Source organism: Ranitomeya imitator, chromosome 6 (assembly GCF_032444005.1).
Source record: "Ranitomeya imitator isolate aRanImi1 chromosome 6, aRanImi1.pri, whole genome shotgun sequence".
Lineage (NCBI taxonomy): Eukaryota > Metazoa > Chordata > Amphibia > Anura > Dendrobatidae > Ranitomeya > Ranitomeya imitator.
In genome coordinates, this window is record NC_091287.1 from 50,071,928 (window position 1) to 50,097,199 (window position 25,272).

General features: G+C 44.4%; 1 protein-coding gene across 3 annotated transcripts in view; it reads left to right on the top strand.

Annotated features, from left to right (window-relative positions):
- The window catches only part of SVIL (supervillin), a 244,113-nt gene that overhangs the window by 173,097 nt on the left and 45,744 nt on the right, over window positions 1–25,272 (top strand). For 2 of the 3 annotated variants that reach the window (XM_069729641.1, XM_069729642.1), the window contains exons 13-15: window positions 762–972; window positions 2,698–2,836; window positions 24,136–24,280. In XM_069729641.1, coding sequence (XP_069585742.1) covers window positions 762–972; window positions 2,698–2,836; window positions 24,136–24,280 — 495 coding nt within the window. Of the gene's footprint in view, window positions 1–758; window positions 973–2,697; window positions 2,837–24,135; window positions 24,281–25,272 lie in introns of all 3 variants that reach the window. The other variant, XM_069729640.1, reaches the window with a different exon arrangement.

A 25,272-nucleotide genomic window follows, 5' to 3' on the forward strand; every position in this document is an offset into this window, starting at 1 on the left:
GCTGGTGGCGAGACCCCCCTCTCCTGTCTGCACCGGCGAGCGAGACCCCCTCTCTCCTGTGTGCGCCGGTGGGCGAGACCCCCCTCTCCTGTCTGCACCGGCGGGCAAGACCCCCTCTCGCCTGTTTTCACCGACAGGCGAGACCCCCCTCGCCTGTGTGCACTGGTGGGTGAGACCCCCCCCCCCCCCCCCGCCTGTGTGCGCCGGCGGGCAAGACCCCCCTCTCCTGTCTGCCAGTGACACCATTGTGACTCGTCTCTGCACGCTTCGTTCTCTCTACACGCTGGTTAACGACATCCTGTGCTCTGTAACAATGTGGCCGTCCTGCCTTGGTGCCCTGAGGGAAAGGTTATGGACGGTGCCACCTCCAGTGACTCACTTGCTTCTCATTCGGAAGCCTTCTCCTTCCTATGAAGTGCTCGCAGCCCTCAGCATTATGTATTTGTGCTGGTGAAATGCATACGCCGGGGAGAGGCGAGTGCACTGGACCTCGGAGACGTGCAAACAAGACGATGGATGGCATGAAGTCTTCCGATGTGACGGCGGGGTGGATCACAGCGGTGATACATTTGCATTTCAGGTCTACAATTGATATAATTTTTTTTTTTAGGAAACACATGTGTAACCAAGGGGATGAGCTCAGCTGGGCAGATTACAGCGGTGGAGCGAGGCTGGAATAGGAGGGGGGAGAGGTGTACAAGTAGGAGTCTGCGAGCCATGTGACTGCTCACTAATGCTGGGCTTTTCTTCACAATAAGCAGAGATTGAGGAGCCGGCCTCAGAACCTCTTGGCACCGCCGCAGCATCACAAGCAGTTTCTCACACTTCGCCTGCGGGATTCGTCAGACCACAGGCATCAGAGCTAGAAGAGGGCGAGATCCCGGAGAGGACGACTGACATTTCCCCAGACGCCGACACCAATTCGGAGGAAGATCTTGACCTCTCCGGCAAAGGCATGTCCATCCAAGACAGGTAATTGTTCTATCAAATGCAAAAAAAAAAAAAAAATATTAGCAGTGTTTAGTGCATGACAATAGATTGGAGCCCTTCATAATCCGGAGAATAGCTCCTATACCTAATGCTCTGGGTATTTCAGGGAGTGTGTAAAATATAATTATTATGTATATGATATGATAGATCCTGTCCAGATCGTTAATAAATGTTATAAATACTGAATTAGGAGCCAAATTCTAGAGACAATGAAGGCAATTATAGATCGCGGAGGAAATGTAACTGATTATTGATTATCAGAATGAGGGGATAAGAGCGGATACACTACAGTGCCTTGTATTCTGCCGTGGGGGGCACTTTCCTGACCGAGCCGGGGGGACTGGGACTCATATTCTAGTCTGAATCCTATGTTTCTGATTACACTTAGTCCCTTGGATCGTGCACTCTGTAAGATCGAGGCTTCCAGGCGCTGCTATTATGTCTTGTGACGCAACGTTCTTATCTTCCTTGACAGCCCCTGGGGACACAATGAGTCTCTGTCTCTTTTTATAGAACTTTTCAGGGTCCGAGCGCTAATCTGTTAAAATGTAAGTAGTCGCTGGACTCGGCAGATGACTGTATATCACCCTCCATCTCAGGTGTCCGGCAAAGTGGAACATGGTGTAAAACGTTCTATGTTTTCTTCAGTTGTGTCTAACTGTTGACCATCGTTATGTCTCATGGGATAATTTATTAATTGGGGATTCCAGTTTAAACAAATCTTTGTGTACATCGGTGGCCAGAATTGGGGGTCCTGTGTCCCACTAGCTGCTGTGTTCAGCCGTCTCCATCAGTGGTGTTGACTTTGAACAGCGAGACACGTGCACCCCTCGTTAATTCCTCCCAGCTGACGCCTTCCTACTGGATGAAAGAGGCAACATGTTGTCTTCTCCTGTCCTGGAGATCACTGGGGGTACTACAGGTGGGACCCACACTGGTCTAACCATTATCACCTATCTCCAATAGTACCCCCACTGATCTCCAGAAGTGGGGCTGCCTTTCTTTCCCCTCCAGCTGCAAGATCACAGTTTGACAGGAGGATAAAGGAGTTAGTCACGCACCAACCATGACACTGACAAAGATGGTCAAGTGCGTTAGCTGTGGTAGGGGATAACCATGGACCCCCATTCTGGGCACAGATCCTGATCCCGACACAGATCTAACACATATCTCAACCTATCCAATAAATGGGTGGCATTTTCATTAAACAAGAATACCCCAAAGATAAAAAAATATATATTTTATATCAGTTTATAGCTTTAGTAACTGAATGAAATCATCACAAATGGTAAACTAGAAGTACAGCACTTGAACAGACTGTGTAAATGTGTCCTATATCAGGAGTGCTGGGAGATGGGATTTCTGTAGCCTCCGTCATCAGTACTGATCATTGTTTGGCTCCTCAATGCCCTCCCATACGTAAGAACTTAGGTGGCACTCGTACGCTGCTGCCCATGGCACAAGCAGGGCCAGTCTTGAAGTATGAGTTATGGCACTACAATAGGCTTTTGCCTGAATTCTGATGTGTTGCATAAAACCAAATGCCAGTGGGTTTGGGGATGTCTAGACAATTGCTTTCGCAGAGTAGCATATCCTTTACTGTTAGTTATTGTCCGAAAACCCTTAATGAAATGTTTCGGGTCTCTGAGGACAGCATGACTTGCTAAGAATGTCTCCCAAACAATGTGGCATATTATTCCTTCTTAGGCTGGCTCTGTTGAAGAAGAGCGGGGAGGAAGACTGGAAGAACAGGCTTAACAAAAAACAGGAGTACAGCAAAGTGACTGTCATAGAGCGCAGCTCGCGCACCCAGCTGCAAGAAATTGAGCAGTCGCTGAAAAAGAAGGTAAAGAGAACCATGTTAGGAATAAACTGTCCGCCTGGTCCCAGCACGATGAGATCTAACAGTCCTGCTTGCCGCTAGCTAATTGCTACTATAGACCCGAGGCAGGATTCGCACAGTACTTAACTCTGACCACAAGGTTTCTAAACCCGATCATATGTAGCTCCTGGGAGCAGAGCTCTGCACCCGCGTGGTTAATGCACGTGAACTTTTTATGTGTGTTGTTTTAAAAGTTTCTTGGAATTTCGAAATGGCTTTGAAGGCAATATAATGGTTGTTACGACCATCTGCACTGTCGCCTACTGCTCTGTGGCCTCTATACTGCTCGGTTAACCGTTTCTATTGTTTTTAAAAGTTTACAAAACTTTTTTTTTTCTTTTTTTTAATATTCTTCCAAGGTAGGTTTGCAGGTTAGTCTATTTTTGATCCTGCTTGTTCTGGAAAGCAGCTGACAAACTGCAGTTTATTGCAACAGGATTGTTATTCTGCGTCCAAGATAATCTGAATTAAAGGAGCTTTTTTGCCTAGTTAACGTGGGGGGCCGAACTTGCCTCTTAAATTTCCCCCCATCCACTGGACTACTTCTGTGGAGGCGGTGTGGCTGCAGGATCAGTTGACTGGTGGTTGGTTTCTCTTCCTTTCTGATCTTTTGGAGTAGCAGTCCTTGAGTGATGGGCAGATTTGGGTGGTAAGGCTAGGTTCACATTGCGTTAATGGGTTAAAGCTAATGGACAGTGTTGCACGGCGAAAATGTCGCAATTAACGCCGTGCAACGGGTCCGTTAGCGCACCCATTGACAGCAATGTTATTTCTGCCTGTAGCGCATCGCTAGCGCGTGCCAATTTCGGCACGCGCTAGCGATGTGCCGTTCTTTTGTGACGGACCTCGGTCGCTGCTTGCAGTGTCCGAGGTCCGATCCTCACTAGCGCAGATCGGGGATCTGCGCTAGCGGGGACGGCGAACGCGGACCAAAAAGAAACATTGCGTTGGCGCAATCCACTAGCGCTATGCACTTAACGGATTGCCCTAACGCAATGTGAACCTAGCCTAAGATTGGCTTTTTTTTTTTTCCTCTGTTTTCCATTCATTCTGTAACAGAATGAAATGCCCCTTTTAACTGGTGGGGTTGTTCTTTTCGTTCTTTTAGAATAAACAGGGTCTCCGTCTGCTCATGTGCCAACTCCGTCCTGCTTCTTCTGCATCCGGTCGTTCTCCTGTGCTGCTCCTTTCCACTATAAATGTCCCAATAAACAGGACCAGTGCATATTATGTCACTCATTCATACATCTGATGATGCGACAATTGGTTCTGGCAGGTAATGTCACCGGCGCTGATCACCTGATGTGGAGCGGAGCAGCACTGGAGAACCTAAGTGACCATTCATGAAGCCTAAAAAGATCATATAAGAATTTGCTGCACATGAACCAGTGATAAGAGAACATGTAAACAGTTAAAAATAGAATTTTATTGAATAATTAAAAAAAATAATAAAACATGCATGACAGGCAGTAGATGGCAGCACATAGTAACCAATAGAGATTAATCACCGTTATAATTATTAATCACCGTAGGTGGAGGAATGATAACATCTTATATAAGAGAATACAATCTCGATTAAGTACAAAGATATAACAAGAAACTACCAAGGATGCAGAGTATGATGGGCAGTCATTTACCCCTATAAGAATATGGTGTTTAATAAATTATAACTGTGTTTACTCTCCATTTGTTGCTATGTGGTGCTATCTATTGTCTATTTGCCATACGTGCTTTATTATTTTATTAATTGGTCAATAAAATTCTGTTCTTAAATGTAATGTCCGGGACTTTCCAAAAAATAAAAAATGTACCCAAACACTAACAGGCAGGTCTCTTTTCCGGTCCGCTATATTGACTGGGTGGGACTTCCGAGGTCATTCTGATTTGACAGTTGGATCCCCGCTGCCTGAATGGGGGAGCTGACTGTCAATCAAAATGATCCCTGAAGTCCCGTCAGCAGAGGCAGCTGAATTCATGGCAGGTGCGGTCTGTGACCACTCTGTGTCGGGGAAGAACGGCGCCGTGCACATCAGGCCGGTAAGTTGCAATTAATTGCCCTATAGTCCTTAGATACAAAAAGAAAGTCTCGGATATCCCATGTAAGGCCACGTTCACACGCTTAGTATTTGAGTATTTTACATCAGTATTTGTAAGCCAAAATCAGGAGTAGAACAATCAGAGGAAAAGTATAATAGAAAAACGTCACCAGTTCTGTATTTATCGCCCACTCCTGGTTTTGGCTTACAAGTATTGCGGTAAAATATTGACCAAATGCTGAACTTGTTAACATGGCCTTACTAAAGTACTGCAGTATATTGAGAAATTGTGTGAACATGGCCTTACTGTTAAGATTTTCTGTTGTCACTGGTACACCATATTTTATATGATCTATCTATATGGTGCATGGAGGGCATCTAGGAATTATCAGATGGTTTGTAAAAATACAGATCTACTAGAAGTAGCATCGGAAATACTTTAAAGGGGTAGTCCCATCGCCAAGATCCTATCCCAATATGTAGTAGGTGTAATATTAGCAAATGCCTTCAATTAGAAATGTGGTATAGTTCTTTTGATTAGCTATGTTGTTCAACTCCATTTCAGACATTGCAGGACCTTAGGTATCCATGGTTACGTCTGTAACTTCTGATTGACCAGAGGTCAGAAGTAATAATCACAAGTCTGAGAGCCTCGTCCTGGCCTCATTCTGGCTCTCATACACTAACATTGAAAAGTGACTTCCGAAAACACTATAGCAATGCGACAACCTGCCGAAAATAACCGGAGCGTCAATGAGAATAGAAAACAGCAGCTGGTAAATGATACTAGGGGTAAGAAGCTTAATCAATAGCACCGATCCAGCACTGAAATAAAAAAAAAAATAATAATAATAAGGCTGGAGAGGTGCTTTAAGCTCATGTTTTGTTTTTTTTTTAAATCCTATTTTGACCCACACTGTATTCTCATTCTCCTGTGTGTGACTGTAAGACAACTGGCTGCAGCAGAAGCCTCTCCCCTCTGCACTACCTGCTTTGGGATAAAAGATGGCGAAGTACGGTAGCTAGATGTTGCGGTGAGGGTGTGATCTTCTGGGTCTATTTTGTCCCATCATTACACAGTTGGCCTCTGATCCTCATTCGTTAACGAACCATGATCAGGACACATTGATCGCTACTAGATTAATTAATAATTCTGATGTCCTATCATTATCGGCATTTTTCATGCTTACATGGGGTGGTGTGCTGTCCAGAACAATGATTTTTTATTTTATTTTTTTTTTGCCGTCATAAATGATCGAATCCTACAACCGTTTCACTCGTTTGTCATGTGATTACTAGCATGCTAACACCAGCAGATAATCGGGAACAAGCGTACCTATGAATCTTTTTTTTCTATTATTTTTTGGTGTAAATGCACTATAGCCCCCAGGGCTGTGGAGTCGGTGAACCAAACCTCCGACTCCTCAATTTCCATGACTCCGACTCCACCAAAATGGGCTCCGATTCAGACTCCGACTCCACAGCCCTGATCTCCTTTCCTCTCTTCAGGATTTAGGAGGCTGACTGTTCAGTGAGGATGTCTATATTGTTTTAATTTCAGACGTAATTCAGAACGGTGTATAATGGGATCAGGTTTCTCGCTGAAAGTAGAATTACATTTCTCTAGGGAAAAAGATGGAAAAATGCAAAACTTTTTGTAAAATTTAGCTTCTCTCCCATGATGAGGTCCAATCTCTTATTGGCGCGAACTATGCGGGTGTTTAACAGAGTTTAAATATAGTTGTTGAGATGACCATGATCTCATTGTGCACATCAGCCATTCCTGTGACATTGCTTGTATGTACCATTTATTAAAAAGCCTTCTTTTTCTATCAGTCAACGGAGAAGACTTGCCAAAACGCGTTAGGGGAATAGTTGCACAAAACCACAATCTCCCCTAATCTTCGTTTCCACATATCCTGATTTATACATTGGTGTTGTCTCCATATGATTTGACCCTTTAATGTCAAGGTTAAAGGCCACAAAACATTAGATTCTCTATATCCCCTTCCCTGTGGGACTGACATAAAGGGAAATGGCTAGCAGAAAATTTTAGTTGAGCATATCCTGCATCAGATGTGTGTGTATAATTTTAAGTCAATTCCTCTGATATCAAAAATATATTAATTACCATAGGTATTGCATTCTTGTGTGCCATTAGGAAGTTTCATGAGGACATTTTGCAATGGAATTTATTGGGTACCGCAATGGGTGAATTGAACACCACTGAATCAAAAGCAGTCATGGTTACTTCTAGAGGTTGACTTGATTAAAGAGGTTATCTGACTGTAAAGGAAAAAAATGTCCAAAACTCATGTAAACATCTTTTTAAAGAGCCAGAACAGCATTTTTAATTTGGTGTGGAGTGTATGTGGGTATGAAGGCGGTATTTCCAATCCTATCTTTAAACTGAGAATATTAAATTAGGTGCAATCAGTCAGTTCTCATGTGGAATATCATATGCACATGGGTTTAATAGGGGTTGACCTTTTAAGTCAACAGTATGTTTAAAAATGTACCTTTCCTTCCTTGTGACAGATTCCTGCTCACTTAACATCAAAGGGTCTTTGGAGGTCCAGTAATGGGTCCCAGGTGTACCCACCGAAAGCTTTATACCTAGGAAGATGAACTATGTAAAGGAATGGTCCTAAAGTGTATCAACGTCAGTTCCATTCTCACAGCCATATGTGGTTTACAGTTCTCCTAGAGCTTTCCATCACTTACGGGAGATGAAAGCAGATGAAGTACATGTGTTCTTGAAATGGAGAACTGAAGGAGTCATTATTGTCTTCTGTTAGTGGCTTTATAATAGTGTAAGGATTTTAATTTTTTGCTCTTAGAGCAAAATCTATCTTGACTTCTGTTATTTTGATATTGTAGCATAATCTTCTTTAGCACAGTTTGAACAGAGACCAAGATGTGAATGAGTCCTCCATTGGACGTATACGTTAGGAGACTTTCCCAATGTATAGTATTGTTTATGAAATATGCTGCTACACTGGTATACAGTTGCCTATGTCACCATAAACATCCTGTTATAAAAAGTAAAAGAGATACAGATTCCCATAGGAATTTCTACCAGATCCCACTACATTGAATGCCATGCATTTCTCTGCAGCAAAAAGTTATGTCAACTCCGGATATTTGGGGTCCATTGGTGATACATTTAGGTGCCAGGAACTTTCACAAACTTGATGTGAACTTGTATGTATAGAATAGCAGTATAAACGGTCTATGGCCTGCACAAATCAAAAAATACAATTTGCTGAGTGAGGATTGTGATATTTTATAGTATGGACAAGTTTTTAGTAATGGCAAACTAGTGCCTTAAATTTTGTTTTCTAAACCCACCTGTCTCTTCTGGTTCTTCATTACTCTATCCTTTTCCTCATTGCTAATCACCACCTACGCAATTGTAAGTTTTTTCTGGGCAGCTGCAGGCTGCTAGTTTTAGGCTGGGGGGTCCTATATCAATGGCCCTTTACCAGCCTGAGAATACCTGCCCCCAGCTGTCTGCTTTAGCAAGGCTGGTTGTCAAAAATGATGGGGACCCCACACCATTTTTTAAAATTATTTAAATATTTTTTTTTTTAAAAAAGGCATGAGGACCCCTCTATTCCTGATAACTAGCCTTGCTGAAGCTGACAGCTGGGGGTTGAAGCCCCCAGCTGTGAGTTTTGTATGGCTGGTAATCAAAAATTAGGGGGAAGCCACGCCATTTTTTTCTTCAATTATTTATAGCGCAGGAGCAGCAGATGAAAACTCCCATCCGCCGCTCCCGCTCGGTTATTAGCGTTAGCAGGTGTCAGATGATGGGAGCAGTAGTCCCACCAGCTGACACCAGTGATCGGTGGTGACGTTTATACCTCCGATCACAGCTGAGCACTCCCACTGTCTTCTGATGGCATGGGAACCGCGGCTCCCTGACCGGCGGGGATGATTTCCCCGCCGATCACAATAGGTGTTCGCCGCACTGTCGTGCATATGGCAGCGTGTCAAACACTGTATTCTCGGACCCCCCATTCAAGTGAATGGGGTTCGGGTCCGCTCTGCTGGATGACAGGCTGCATGGACGCATCATGCAGCCTGCCATCTAGATGTAGCAGAGCCGAGTGTGAGGTCACATCCGGCTGTCCTTGACTTTTCTGCAGCAAATATTTGCAGCGTTTTTTCACCATCCATTCAAGTCAATGGCTGAAAGTGACATGCTCTATGTCCAAAAAAAAGCAGCAAAGCACAAAATCCTGATGACACAAAAAAACGATGTGTGTGCATGAGATTTCTGAAATCTCATAGGCTTTGCTGGTACTGTAAAAAGCAGCTGAAAATTAGCATAAAAAAGCAGCAAAAAACGCCTTGTGTAAACTTCCCCTAACAGAGGTACCACTACCCCACGGCCATATTGGATTGGGTTTACATTACAGGCGCACGTATATGGTGGGGTTTATATTTAGACGCGGTTGTAATTATTCGAGTAATCTTTGAAATTCTCTTCTCATATCCCAAGCATGTCTTGACACTTATTTAGGCTCTAAAGTATAGGCGCGTAGCGGCTCCACGGCTCGCCCCAGGGCGTACGCGATGCTATTTTACACCTAGGAATCTCAGAACTTTCCACCGACATTACAAAGTTCCGTCCTACAGTTTCGTCAGGAGGAGCATAAGTTACAGGGACTAAATAAGCAATTGCAATAACCTTTATCCTAAATAACCTATAAAATATTAAGAAAGATTTGTGCATTTAATACTTTACCTCCAGTGCGGTCCAACCCGAACTCGCAGCGACTTGGATCCCATGCACGTCACTGCCTCCATTATCTTCGAAGTTCACTTAAGTTTCTTCTCACAGGAAACCTATTAAGAAAAATGTTTATAAACCTCTTCCAGAAATGAAAACTGATGGACGGTGAATTGAGGTGAATTCATTGTGTGTACGGCCATTTAGAAGTTGCAGGCTGATTTTTTATTTGTGGAGTTCTCTTTGGGGGGGTGGAAAGGAAAGAAGAAAAAAAAATCCTGTCTCCAGATGTGCCGTATTTTAAGACATTCGCAGAACGTGTGAGCTCGGTTCACATTTGGTTCCCTTTCTTTTGGAGTAGATTATCTTGAAATGTCTTTGGCACGGGATTTAATGGAAATTTGCTTCTAAAGGAAAATATAGGGTTTTTTTGGCAGGATTTCCTTTTCTTCAATATACATTTTAATTGTGCATTGGCAAAGTTCAGCTTCATGGGAACAGCAGAATTGTATGTAAAGGGATTTTCCAGGATTAGAAAGTGTTTTTTGTTTTATTTCAAAAACCGCACCATAGGGTGAGTCCCTCATTATGACTGGGATCCGAAACGCCGGTCTTAATGAATGGTAGCCAGAGCTGTTTTTTTGGATGTGTAGACTTGATGGATGGCCATTGTCTTGATGGATCCATCTAATCAATGACCCTATTGAAAATAGATGTATTCCATACAGTAGATGGTTTAGTAATGACTGTATTAATGGGAAAGTGAAATAAAATGGCATGCTAATGCAGTCCGAAGGGGGACGAAGAGAAGGTAGCCATAGATGCAGCGTGTGCGTAGTCATTAATGTGATTTTAATGCTTTTTTTTTCCTCCCTTTTTGTCAAATGATCACACTTGGGTTTTATAGGTTTGTGATCTCACCTTGGTCCAGTCACTGGATTGGCCATCAGGCTGCTGAATAATGAGATTATACGTCATTGAAATTCCCATTTCTTAGATGGGACGTTTGTTTCTGAGATGATAACAAGGCACTGCTGAGATTTGAACTCAAAGTCTCCTGTTAAAGGGAACCTGTCACCCCCAAAATCGATGGTGAGGTAAGCTCACCGTCATCAGGGGCTTATGTACAGCATTCTGTAATGCTGTAGATAAGCCCCCGATGTTACCTGAAAGAGGAGAAAAAGAGGTTATATTATACTCACCCAGCGTCGGTCCCGCTGCTGTCCGGTCAAATGGGTGTCTCGGGTCCGCTCCGGCGCCTCCTATCTTCATTCCATGACGTCCTCATCTGGTCTTCACGCTGCGGCTCCGGCGCAGGTGTACTTTGTCTTCCCTCTTGAGGGCAGAGCGCACTGCAGTACTTTGCTCTGCCCTCAACAGGGAAGACAAAGTACACCTGCACCGGAGCCGCGGCGTGAAGACCAGATGAGGACGTCATGTAATGAAGATGGGAGGTGCTGTTCCGGACCTAAGACACCCATCGGAGCAGGACCGCCCATGGGTGTAGATAAGCCCCTGGTGACGGTGGGCTTACCTCGCCATCGATTATGGGGTTGACAGGTTCCCTTTAACAAGACAGGCGCTTAACCAACTAAGCAACAGCGCCACACGCTTATCACTGTGCTGAATAATGAGACATAGCCAAGACATGACGGTGGTGTTTATTCTACCCTTGCATCGGTATATTATGTTTCCATCATTTGATCATGTCTTCGTATAGTCAAGGGTTTCCTAATAATTTGAAAAATTTTGCTCGTAGGGAGTCAAGTCATTCCAAGGTTTTACCAGTGACTACCCCCATGTGCCCCACGAAGCGGCAGCAGTATGACTTGTGTAGTATTGCTTCCCCTAGGTCTTTCTACCTCATCACCCTGTTTGTTTCAACCTGTAGGAAGAAGGAGATATAAGAGATGATTATGTCCTGTCTAATCGGCTGTGGGTAAGCCGCACCCCGCCACAACGGCTTGGAACATGTGTTTCTACTGTTGGCTGTGTGCTGTCATACGCTTTTTTTGCGCAGCTTTCACGTGATGTCTACTATGAGTTATTGGTGCCCATGATTGCCACGTGCTGTATTCCGGGTCATTGCATACCGCTAGTGAATGTGGCCGTCTCCAGTTTACGCTCCACACACGTCTCTCATGTTTACACGGTGGAGATGGATTCTTGGGTTAGGAATATGCTGGATCATGTCATAGCCTGGAACATGTAGTCATTGTTTTTGGTCTCTGGCTGCACACATTGCATGAAATGTGTATGGCTTTGGAAAGCATATACAGAATTTTCACACTTGCATATGTCAGCGTTTTGCCCCATCCGTTAATGTTGCTCTATGCTGCTTCTTAAGCTAGCTGTCTATACTTTTGCTTTTTGTTTAATGGTTACTCCTTTTTTGCTCCTTTTTTTTTTTTCTTCTAATTTTCTTGCTTTGCTTTTGCCTCTGTCCATAGGAACCTGTCTATGCTTCTATTTACACTCCTGCTATACCTGCCGCCCATAAATGCCAGTATTTTGTTCCTATACATCAGGTGAGGAAACTGTGCACTCGCAAATACAACTGTTCCTTCTTATGACAAACCAGGTCCTAAATGTTCTTCAAATAAGTAGTGCGCACTCACAAGATGGTGAGAACCTGATGTAGACCATATTAGGATGGCGAGAGCCATGTATAGACCATATTAGGATGGCGAGAGCCATGTATAGACCATATTAGGATGGCGAGAGCCATGTATAGACCATATTAGGATGGCGAGAGCCATGTATAGACCATATTAGGATGGCGAGAGCCATGTATAGACCATATTAGGATGGCGAGAGCCGTGTATAGACCATATTAGGATGGCGAGAGCCATGTATAGACCATATTAGGATGGCGAGAGCCATGTATAGACCATATTAGGATGGCGAGAGCCATGTATAGACCATATTAGGATGGCGAGAGCCATGTATAGACCATATTAGGATGGCGACAGCCGTGTATAGACCATATTAGGATGTCGAGAGCCTTATATAGACCATATTAGGATGGCGAGAGCCATGTATAGACCATATTAGGATGGCGAGAGCCGTGTATAGACCATATTAGGATGGCGAGAGCCGTGTATAGACCATATTAGGATGGCGAGAGCCGTGTATAGACCATATTAGGATGGCGACAGCCGTGTATAGACCATATTAGGATGGCGAGAGCCGTGTATAGACCATATTAGGATGGCAAGAACCTTATATAGACCTTATTGGGATTGGGAGAGTCATATATAGACCTTTAGGATGGTGAGAGTCATGTATAGACCATATTAGGATAGCGAGAGCCATGTATAGACCATATTAGGATGGCGAGAGCCATGTATAGACCTTATTAGGATGGCGAGAGCCATGTATAGACCATATTAGGATGGCGAGAGCCATGTATAGACCATATTAGGACGGCGAGAGCCATGTATAGACCATATTAGGACGGCGAGAGCCATGTATAGACCTTATTAGGATGGCGAGAGCCATGTATAGACCTTATTAGGATGGCAAGAACCTTATATAGACCTTATTAGGATTGGGAGAGTCATGTATAGACCATATTAGGATGGCGAGAGCCATATATAGACCATATTAAGAAGGCGAGAGCCATGTATAGACCTTTTTAGGATGGCGAGAGCCATGTATAGACCTTGTTAGGTTGGCGAGAACCTTATATAGACCTTAAGATGGGGAGAGCCATGTGTAGACCATATTAGGATGGGGAGAGCCATGTATAGACTATATTAGGATGGCAGAGCCATGTATAGACCATATTAGAATGGCAAGAACCTTATATGATGGCGATAACATGACCAATAGCCTAATTTAGGGAGTCTGTTGGCGCAAGATGACTGTTCAAATAAAGTACGCATGGAGCACCCTTGAATTGGCCAAAAACCGTTCAATGCACCTTCCCACCTCCTTATTTTCTCTCAATCTCCAACCCCCCTTGTTCTTTGACAGCTCTGGCTTTATAGAGGCAGCAAAGAACGGAGGTGGGTGGAAAACAAATAAGTGCACTTCAATGTCTGGCCACACCAAGGGTGCACAGAGCGCCTGTACTTGGTTTGAACAGTAATTCTGTGCTGACAGTCCCTTTTAAAAGATCATTGCAAAAGATGGGAAAACACTTGCTCCATACATCAATAATGAGTGATGGCATAATGTTAAAAGATGACCTTACTGCCTGGTAATGCGCGTCCGACTGCCAGTATGCCGACAATCCTCAGTGATGTAGTTCCTTCAGTCTTAGTCTCATGAATTAAGCCATGGTGTGGTTCCCTGACGGACAGGAAAACTGACCTCAACCCACGTATTTTTGGCAATATTGTTGGTCAAAGATGGCGGACTGCTTACTCATCAATGGTCACTGTCTTTTGGGAAATTTTGTCTTGAGGGTCAATGTGATGACAAATATGTTTTCCTTTTCTAAACTTGTTCCAAAGTGTCATCCACCAGGGGTCTTACTTTAAACTGTTGTTCTACATTGCTTGTTCTCATGTGAAATACACTTCGACAGACAAAAAAAGATTACTGGAAGTGGCCCAAGCTTGAGCGAATTTGACAAAAAATTCCAATTTTAAGCAAATCTTGCACTTCACATGGTCATCACATTGGCTCTCATATAGGCGCAAGTTACCTGAAACATACGTGATCGTTGAGGCATTTTTGGATGGATTGCACTAGATCTCGACATAATGCAGTAGATCATCAGTTCATGTCTCCAGTGATCCTGCGGATCCAGTAAGGATAACGAGATCATCTATATAATGGAGATATATATATATATATATATATATATATATATATATATATATATATATATATATATATATATATATATATATATATATATATATATATATATATATATATATATATATATGATCTCTATCTATAATATAACGCTGGGAGCGTCACTCTGTCCGAAGCCTTTATAGACTGCGCCGGCGCAGTCTGGGCCTCACAGAGTGACGCTCCCGGGAGATCGCGGTGTGCGTTCACACTGAACGCACACCGCGATCTCCAACAGAGAAGCAGGGACCGCCAGGAGGGTGAGTATCGGCCATATTCACCTGTCCCCGTTCCACCGCTGAGCGCCGCTCCATCTTCCCGGTCTTCGGCCTGTGACCTTCAGTTCAGAGGGCGCGATGACTCGCTTAATGCGCGCAGGCGCCGCCCTCTGACTGAACAGTCACGGCCAGGAGACCGGGAAGATGGCGGCGCGCAGCGCTGGAACGCAGGACAGGTGAATATAGTAAGTGCTGGGGGGCCTGAGCTGGCGGCGATACCGGCACCTGACCCCCACAGCGCGCCGGTGTCCCCGCCTGCTCAGGCCCCCCAGCACTCGGCGCCGAGCGGGTCAGAGGCAGTATGGGGACGCAGGATGCAGCAGCACATAAGGATGGGGACGCAGGATGGAGCAGCACATAAGGATGGGGACGCAGGATGGAGCAGCACATAAGGATGGGGACGCAGGATGTAGCAGCACATAAGGATGGGGACGCAGGATGGAGCAGCACATAAGGATGGGGACGCAGGATGGAGCAGCACATAAGGATGGGGACGCAGGATGGAGCAGCACATAAGGATGGGGACGCAGGATGGAGCAGCACATGACAGGATGGGGACGCAGGATGGAGCAGCACATAAGGATGGGGACGCAGGATGGAGCAGCACATAAGGATGGGGGCGCAGGATGGGAGCAGCGCATCACAGGATGGGAGCAGCGCATCACAGGATGGGGACGCAGGATGGGAGCAGCACATGACAGAATGGAGGCGCAGGATGGAGCAGCACATGACAGGATGGGGACGCAGGATGGGAGCAGCGCATGACAGGATGGGGACGCAGGATGGAGCAGCGCATGACAGGATGGGGACGCAGGATGGGAGCAACACATGACAGGATGGGGACGCAGGATGGAGCAGCACATGACAGGATGGGGACGCAGGATGGAGCAGCACATGACAGGATGGGGACGCAGGATGGAGCAGCGCATGACAGGATGGGGACGCAGGATGGAGCAGCACATGACAGGATGGGGACGCAGGATGGAGCAGCACATGACAGGATGGGGACGCAGGATGGGAGCAGCGCATCACAGGATGGGAGCAGCGCATCACAGGATGGGGGCGCAGGATGGGAGCAGCGCATGACGGGATGGGGACGCAGGATGGGAGCAGCGCATGACAGGATGGGGACGCAGGATGGAGCAGCACATGACAGGATGGGGACGCAGGATGGAGCAGCACATGACAGGATGGGGACGCAGGATGGAGCAGCACATGACAGGATGGGGACACAGGATGGAGCAGCACATGACAGGATGGGGACGCAGGATGGAGCAGCGCATGACAGGATGGGGACGCAGGATGGAGCAGCTCATGACAGGATGGGGACGCAGGATGGAGCAGCACATACCAGGATGGAGACCATATACCAATATAAATGCTCGCCACCCGGGCGTAGAACGGGTTCAATAGCTAATATATATATATATATATATATATATATATATATATATATATATATATATATATATATATATATATATATATATATATATATATATATATATATATATATATATATATATTTGATACATATTGATGGCTGATTTACCAGCTCGTCAGTAAAATTACTTGTCGAAGTAGTGTTGAAAGTAAGACTTTGTTTCCCCATAACTTTGATCACAGCTCATAAGTGCTTCTTTTATACCTATAGCTGGGCCGTGCGAGTCCTTATTACTAGTGCCCTTCCCCATTTGTACCACCTGTAAAATACCCCCCGCTCTGGCTGACACTAGGGGGTTGCTGTTTGGTGTGTTTCCAATAGTTTATCCCTTTTTCTTTCTTTTTATATCTGTTTTCTCTACCTTTTTAAGGTCAGTAATGATAGAGAGAGAGAGTCGAGTCCCTTGATGTTTGCAGAACGTCATCCTTGGAGATGGAAGGTGAATTTGGATGAATAAAAGATTCATGGGTGTAAAATATATTTTTGAGGATACATACATAGAGTAATAAACTAAATATTTGCGTTGCCACCAACAAATTGATATTGGGCTTGTTGGTAGACTCCGGGATGTCTTATGTTGCTGAATTTTTGTAGCATAAGCTGAGGGTAAACTCAAGTTTTTCAAAAGATTTTAAGAGCGTTTCCACTCCAAAAGCAGAAAGACTTGTGGGAACCATAGCTTTTGGTTTAAGAAACTTGTCATGAAGTTGATTAGTTTTAAACTGAACCATTCACCAAAATTTTACCACCAAATCTGAGCAGTGTAATGTAGAGACATAGACCCTGATTCCAGCAATGTGTTACTTACTGGGCTGCTTGCTGTAGTTCTGATATTTGAAAAAATCATTGTTTTATTAGCGGGAGATTCACTACAGGACTAGTTGTCTCGTCTCGTGCCATGTAGTCCTTTTGCTTTGTATTACCCCACCACTCATTGGCACTTTTTACATATAGGACATCAGTCAGGAGCCAATCACATGGACATGGTCCAATGAAATCTTATAGGATGGAATGAACAATAACTATACATATTAAGTTTATATACACTGTTCAAAAAAATAAAGGGAACTCTTAAACAGAATATAACTCAAAGTAAATCAAACTTCTGTGAAATCAAACTGTCCACTTAGGAAGCAACACTGATTGACAATCAATTTCACATGATGTTGTGCAAATGGAATAGACAACAGATGGAAACTATTGGCAATTAACAAGACACCCTCAATACAGGAGTGGTTCTGCAGGTGGGGACCACAGACCACATCTCAGTACCAATGCTTTCTGGCTGATGTTTTGGTCACTTTTGAATGTTGGTTGTGCTTTCACATTCGTGGTAGCATGAGACAGACTACAACCCACACAAGTGGCTCAGGTAGTGCAGCTCATCCAGGATGGCACATCAGTGCGAGCTGTGGCAAGGTGGTTTGCTGTGTCTGTCAGCGTAGTGTCCAGAGGCTAGAGGCGCTACCAGGAGACGTGGAGGGGGCCGTGGGAGGCACTACCAGGAGACGTGTAGGGGGCCGTAGGGAGGCAACAACCCAGCAGCAGGACCGCTACCTCCGCCTTTGTTCAAGGAGGAACAGGAGGAGCACTGCCAGAGCCCTGCAAAATGACCTCCAGCAGGACACAAATGTGCATGTGTCTGCACAAATGGTTTGAAACCGACTCAATGAGGATGGTCTGAGTGCCCGACGTCCACAGATGGGGGTTGTGCTCACAGCCCAACACCGTGCAGGACGCTTGGCATTTTCCACAAAACACCAGGATTGGTAAATTTGCCAGTGGCACCCTGTGCTCTTCACAGATGAAAGCAGGTTCACACTGAGCACATGTGACAGACGTGACAGTCTGGAGATGCCGTGGAGAGCGATCTGCTGCCTGCAACATCCTTCAGCATGACCGGTTTGGCAGTGGGTCAGTAATGGTGTGGGGTGGCATTTCTTTGGACTGCCGCACAGCCCTCCATGTGCTCACCAGAGGAGGTAGCCTGACTGCCATTAGGTACAGAGACGAGATCCTCAGACCCCTTATGAGACCATATGCTGGTGCGGTTGGCCCTGGGTTCCTCCTAATGCAGGACAATGCCAGACATCATGTGGCTAGAGTGTCAGCAGTTCCTGTAAGATGAAGGCATTGAAACTATGGACTGGCCCGCCCATTCCCCAGACCTGAATCCGATTGAACACATCTGGGACATCATATCGCGCACCATTCATCAACGTCACGTTGTACCACCGACTGTCCAGGAGTTGGCGGATGCTTTAGTCCAGGTCTGGTAGGAGATCCCTCAGGAGACCATCCGCCGCCTCATCAGGAGCATGCCAAGGCGTTGTAGGGAGATCATACACGCACGTGGAGGCCACACACGCTACTGAGCATCATTTCCTTGTCTTGAGGGATTTCCACTGAAGTTGGATCAGCCTGTAACTTAATTTTCCCCTTTGATTTTGAGCATCATTATAAATCCAGACCTCCGTGGGATATTAGTTGTGATTTACATTGATCATTTTTAGGTTTTATTGTTCTCAACACATTCCACTATGTAATGAATAAAGATTTAAAACTGGAATATTTCATTCAGTGATATCTAGGACGTGGGATTTTACTGTTCTCTTTATTTTTTTGAGCAGTGTATTTAGCTTTCTTACTGTGACCTGTATTTGTTTAGAAACCTACTTTATACATCATAAATAATGAGATAAATCTCACTCTCTAATTTTAGGAATAGTCAGGTATTTTCCCTGACCTAAACTGAGAGTGAACTTCTCCTTGCGTTGATGTATGGTGCCTTATCGAAGTGTAACGACCTCTGGCCTCAGGCCACCTCATGTCCTCTGTGTAGTGGGTTTGGCACAGGTAGGACGTCTTGTCATTTGGCACAGATCCTGAACATCGCAGATTAGCTCCTCTTCATCTCCCTCACTCCGCTAGATGAGAGCGGAAAAAGGTCAAATGCCAAATGTCTAGACTCCAGAGGGCTCATCTTCATCAACTTTTTGAGGAGAGCTCAGATTAGAAAACCTACGAGCATTATTCACCTTAGTGTTGAGTACAAGTATACATGGATGGTTGTTTTGCAGATAATTTAATTGACCATCCCGTGCGTGCAATCACTTGATGTAATATTAAAAATCGTCAAAAATCCATTCCGATCTTTTTCCACTTTTGTCAGACTTCTGGCCCTTCCAGCAGCTGCATCATAGATAAGGAGCTGAGTGCAAATATCTAAGTATTTGAGTAAGTTACCAAGAGATGGGATGTAATATGAATACGAAACATGTTCTAGGACATCTACACTGGCCCGCAATGTTCTAGACATGATCTTGGCGTTCTGGTTTACCTCTGGGTATGATGCAACTCCTTTTTGGATGTTTTCCCAGCTCCAAGCCAGGTCCTGAAAAGTTGTTTTTCTGCCTGTACTGACCTGGAGTACACTAGAGAGGAAGCAGAAAGCTTTTTTTTAAAACAGAACAAACCCTTGATATGTCATAAAGATCCAATCGTAAACAGTTGAAATGTTCCAAGCGAGATAGGAGTATCCACACATTTTCATCATTTCTAAATAATCATCTTTACATATAGAACATATAATTTAAAGGGGTTCTCCGGCCTTAGGCAACAAGTCTACAGTCAATCTGTGACTGCAGAATTTTGAATCCTCACATCACGCGCAAACTGTGGTGTGTGAGGATTCTCTGATGCCGGCGGCGTGTATGTGATTTGCATACATGCAGTCACATGCCAACTAGACATTTGTTGCCCCGCTCAACGCAAGTGTATTGATTGAGGCTGGACAAGTCTAGTCAGAATGTGGCCGGAAATATGCAAATTGTATACTTCTGGACCTCAAAATTCACATGCAAAAATTCAGTGTGATCTTACCCCTTAGTTTTGCTCAGTTCATTTGTTGATATCAACTTTCCCTTAGTGCAGTTGGCAGATTGGATCCAAACAATAACATGATACAAATCATTGGCAAAATGATTTATTTCCGTATCTCCTGTGCAGGTGACGCTGTATTCTACTTACGGTATGTCTTATCCGTAAGCTACTAAATAATCAATAGAAGGTGATGAGCGTCTTGTTATGCAGAGGAATACGTGTAAAGATGTTTGTGCAGACGAGTAATCACAGACTACTGACCTTACGGGAACGCTTTCGTTGGTCTAATAGAAAGCCGCATAGTTGCCAAATATTAGAAAACCGCAATATGTGGAATAAAATAGTCAAGAATGGCGAAAACAAAGGTTTTCTACTATGCTGGAACGTGTTCTGGAGCCATGAAGTGGAACCTGCCACTGAGGTCTCTCTGCCATAAGTGCGGATGGCACGAGTTGGTGATGGGGACGTTGATGCTCCGAAATGGTGACCCTTCCCAACATCGATCTTGCTTCAAGATTTTCTCCTCGAGACATGCATTTTATAAATCAATTGTTTTTTGGGTGCAGTCCTAAAAAGTCCTAGTAATGAGGAGAGGGCCAACGTTGAACTTCAGTGCGATTATTCTCACCCCATATGGAACATGATTGCACGCGGATCATAAAAACAAAAATGGAAAAAGATAACGGGCCGGGTGATAATTGTCTGATCCCTGACAATTTGATAGTCCTATAAAATATGAATGGGACGCTCATGCGCGTGGCACAAGAGGACTAAGAGACAAACATTAGGTCGCAGAGGTGCAGCCTTCATGATGCAGAAAGTTTTATCAAAGAGCCAGAACTACAGCAAGTGGGGTTCTCCAGCGAATCGCTGAGACGTTTTCTTGTCGGAGGAAGCTTTATGAATAGTTTCATAAAAATATCCAGATGGCTGTGGCTGAAGCTCTCCTGGATTCCTCAAGTGGGAGATATTCTTCCCTAATAATAATGGCAAACTTGCCATGTGTAATTCATCCGTATTCCAGAAGTAAAAACTTCTATTTGTCTATATGAAATCTGAGGAATAGAAAGTCACAGAAGGCTTTTGTGTCCTGTGACCCGGGCGGAGGCCTCAGGGACACTTTGTCGTGACTTTCATCTTTCCATACTTTTGTTAGTGACTTTCTAATTTTGAAGTATCACGCATGATGATTTTTAGTTTTTGCGGCAAACCTTTTTTTTTTTTTGGCACATCTTGCATGTCTGCCCTTGCAGGTAAATAGTGCGGATGGAGCGGCCGCACAGGTGGACTCTGTTCAGTGACACGCACATCCTGCCGTCTGGTCTCGGTAATGCTGTGAGGGTCATCTCTCATGTTGTCTTCTCGCTGAACTCCCTTTGAGAAGTAGAAAGTCCGGGAAGTTTCCTTCCTGTCATGGTTATCCTCTTCTGCTGTCAAATACTCCGCTTTCCATGTCTTTCTGTGAGAGATCAGTGACTTATGGGGGTAGCAGCGGGGTGGGGGAGGGGTGCATTGTATGTCTCTCGTCTTTTAAAATCCTCTAGATTTGGGGAGTTTTAGAAATGATGGAGGAAAAACAGTGACTGTTAAGGCTACGTTCACATTTGCGTTGTGCGCCGCTGCGTCGGCGACGCAACGCACAACGCAAATAAAAACGCACGCAAAAACGCTGCGTTTTGCGACGCATGTGTCCTTTTTTGCCGAAATATGGACGCAAGAAAAATGCAACTTGTTGTGTTTTCTGCGCCCGACTCTTGCGGCAAAAAAAACGCATGCGTCGCACAACTCAGCACAACGCATGTCCATGCGTCCCCCATGTTAAATATAGGGGCGCATGACACATGCGTCGCCGCTGCGTCGCCCAATGCAAACACGCAAAACGCTAATGTGAACGTAGCCTAATATGGTTGATCTGTGCAAATTGTGCGGCAGTATGCATGGGGGAAATGTGTACCAAGAAGCATGGTGGTGTCCTAGTGTTCACACCTCCTTGGGTGTCCAGGACTAGTCAATGGCTGCCTTCTTTCTGACAGTACCGGGCCCAATCTTGGATTTTGCATAGTACTGCTGCTCTGCTCCATTCAATTCCAATCCTGGAAGTGAGTGACATATTGTAATTTTTAGGTTCAAGATTCAATGCTTCATTTTTATTTTTCATTCCAGTAATGTGTGCATATTGTATAAAATATATATTTTATGCAATATGTATATTTTGTTCTTTATTTTTCAATTAGTAGATAACTGGAATAAAAGAAATTGAAAAAGCATTGTATCAATTTTTCCTTATAATATTCTATATTTATGCAAAAGAAACATTTTTTAATTCTAATCTTTCATGGTAATGTTTTTTTTTTTTTTATAGCTAGGGAAATCTAAAGCCTACACGACAAGGCATGGTTTTTCTTGTACCTTTTTTTTGTTTTGTTTTTTTTCCCTTACATTTTTACTATTTTTGCATTTGCTCCGACAAAATTTTTTGGTTTTTTTTGTTACCCATTTTAAAATTATGGGGAAAACAAAGTGTAAGCAAAAAGATCCACAAAAAGGAAACCCGCTTTTTATAGCATCATGACAATCAGTGTATTAACCAAGCTAATAAAATGTGGAAGGAAGTCTTAGAGTGGTCATTGATCCATTTTTGTGGTACAAAGGTCCAAATCTAAACTATTCAATTGCAGGTGCTCACCACTAGAGGGAGCCTCTTGTCTGCTGTTATTATTGAATTCAATGTATACACAGTATGCAGTGCTCCCTCTAGTGGTGACTGCTGGTAGACAGAATTTTCATCAATAATCATAGTACAACTAGATGGTGGCCCGATTCTAATGCATCGGGTATTCTAGAATATGCATGTCCGTAGTATATTGCCTAACCACGTAGTCACATAGTATATTGCCCAGCCCACGTAGCATATTGCCCAGCCCACGTAGCATATTGCCCAGCCACGTAGCATACTGCACAGAGCCACATAGTATATTGGCCAGCCACATATGTCACAGGTTAAAAAATAAGAAATAAACATATACTCACCTTCCGAGGCCCCCTTGTAGTTCGGTCACATGACAGTGACGTCATGGCAGGGCCTTCTCGCGCAGGGCCTGTGATGACGTCGCGGTCACATGACCCTGACATCATGGCAGGTCCTTCTCCCATACCTTCCTTGCCACCGGAACCTGCCGCTTGCATGGAGCGGTCACCGGAGCGTCGCGAAAGGTGAGTATATAATGATTTTTAATTTTTTATTATTTTTAACATTAGATGTTTTTACTATTGACGCTGCATAGGCCGCATCAATAGTAAAAAACTTGGTCACACAGGGTTAATAGCGGCGGTAACGGAGTGAGTTACCCGCGGCATAACGCGGTATGTTACCGCTGGCATTAACCCTGTGTGAGCGGTGACTGCGAGAGTATGGAGCGGGCGCCAACTGCAGGGGAGTAGGGAGGGACTAATCGGACTGTGGCCGTCGCTGATTGGTCGCGGCAGCCATGACAGGCAGCTGGCGAGACCAATCAGTGACTTGGATTCCATGACAGACAGAGGCCGCAACGAATGAATATACGTGACAGAAGGACAGACAGAATTTAATGACCCTTAGACAATTTATAGTAGATGCATTTTATTCCAATGCTAGTGAGCTAGTATGTCATAATCTGTAAGGTGGTTTTCCTAGTGGGTGGTTGTTATAGTTATTCATTATTCACCATAAAATTGGCCATGGTTAACTCTGATTTTCCATTTTGTGTAGTTTGGAAAGTCTTCGATTTTCGTAAATAGAAAGTAGTCCCCAATCTCGCCCTTATCTATTGTTCTCACCAGTTCCTGCAATTGTTGCAAATTCCCAGATGTCTTTGCTGATTGTACATTTATTGGAGGAGTTGAAGTCTTTCCAGTGTTTCATAGAAGCTTCTGCTTTATACTTGGGGATCATTACATTGTTGCAGTCTATATTTATTTAGGGCCTTGATCACAGACCGTTTTTCTGCTACAATGAGTCGATAATTTTAGATGGAGTTATATGCGGAAAAAAAGTTTTTTTTTTGTTCAACTAACAGACTTTTTGTTTTTTTCCAAAGCAAAGAGTTGCTGATGGGGCACAAATGAGCATAGAGGAGAGGAAGCAGCAGATTACTATTCGAGAAGAGGCCTGGAAATCTAAGGGCATCGGCGCCTCCAATGACTCCACTCAGTTCACTGTTGCGGGACGAATGGTGAAAAAAGGTTTGTGGCCTTGACTCATTTTACTACACTTCTAGACCTGTTTACAATTATCTCCAAAGTCTCTATGGTCCCAAAAACTTCTCACAACATAGATCCAACACCCTTATCTAACAAACCCAATGGGCAGTTTCCACTCTGGCCCGTTTACATTGGTGCTGCTTTCTATCCCAGTAGGTCGTGACATGCACCTACCTCTACAATAAATCGACTTTAATTTAAAGAGGAGCTTTCTCCAAATTGAACTGGACACACAATGTAATAATGGCTGTAGAGCAAAAAAAAAACTTTATTTTTTAATTTTGCCGCTCCATTGCGGAGATATTGGCAAATTGTTTGGCACCTAATGAGTTGACTTTAGTTAAGTCTAAGTGGGTGTTTTTAGGTAATTTTCACTGGGGGTGTGTACTTCTCCCTGTATGAGTTGCCCAATCATAACCATGCAGCAACATACTAGAGAAAGAACACACCCCTACCATATCTTGGTTTTCTCAGTGTGTGAGATGTAAAGGTACCGTCACACTCAGCAACTTTGCAAAGAGAACGACAACAATCCGTGACGTTACAGCGTCCTGGATAGCGATCTCGTTGTGTTTGACACGCAGCAGCGATCTGGATCCCGCTGTGACATCGCTGGTCAGAGCTAGAAGTCCGGAACTTTATTTCGTTGTCAGGTCGGCGTGTATCGTCATGTTTGACATCAAAAGCAACGACGCCAGCAAGGAGCATAGGGCCCCTAGATGTGTCGGATCGGTACACTCCGGCTGTTTGACATGGAGCTAACAACCAGCGAGAACGAGAAGTGAGTCGCCGTTACGTCGCTGGATCGCTCCTGCATCGTTCTGGAGTTGCTGTGTTTGACGTCTCTACAGCTACCTAAACAGCGACGCTCCAGCGATCTAGTTTAGGTCGTCTCGTTGTCTATATCGCTGCAGCGTCGCTGAGTGTGACGGTACCTTAAGGCTACAGCTCTGATCTCCCAATCTAACCTCCTG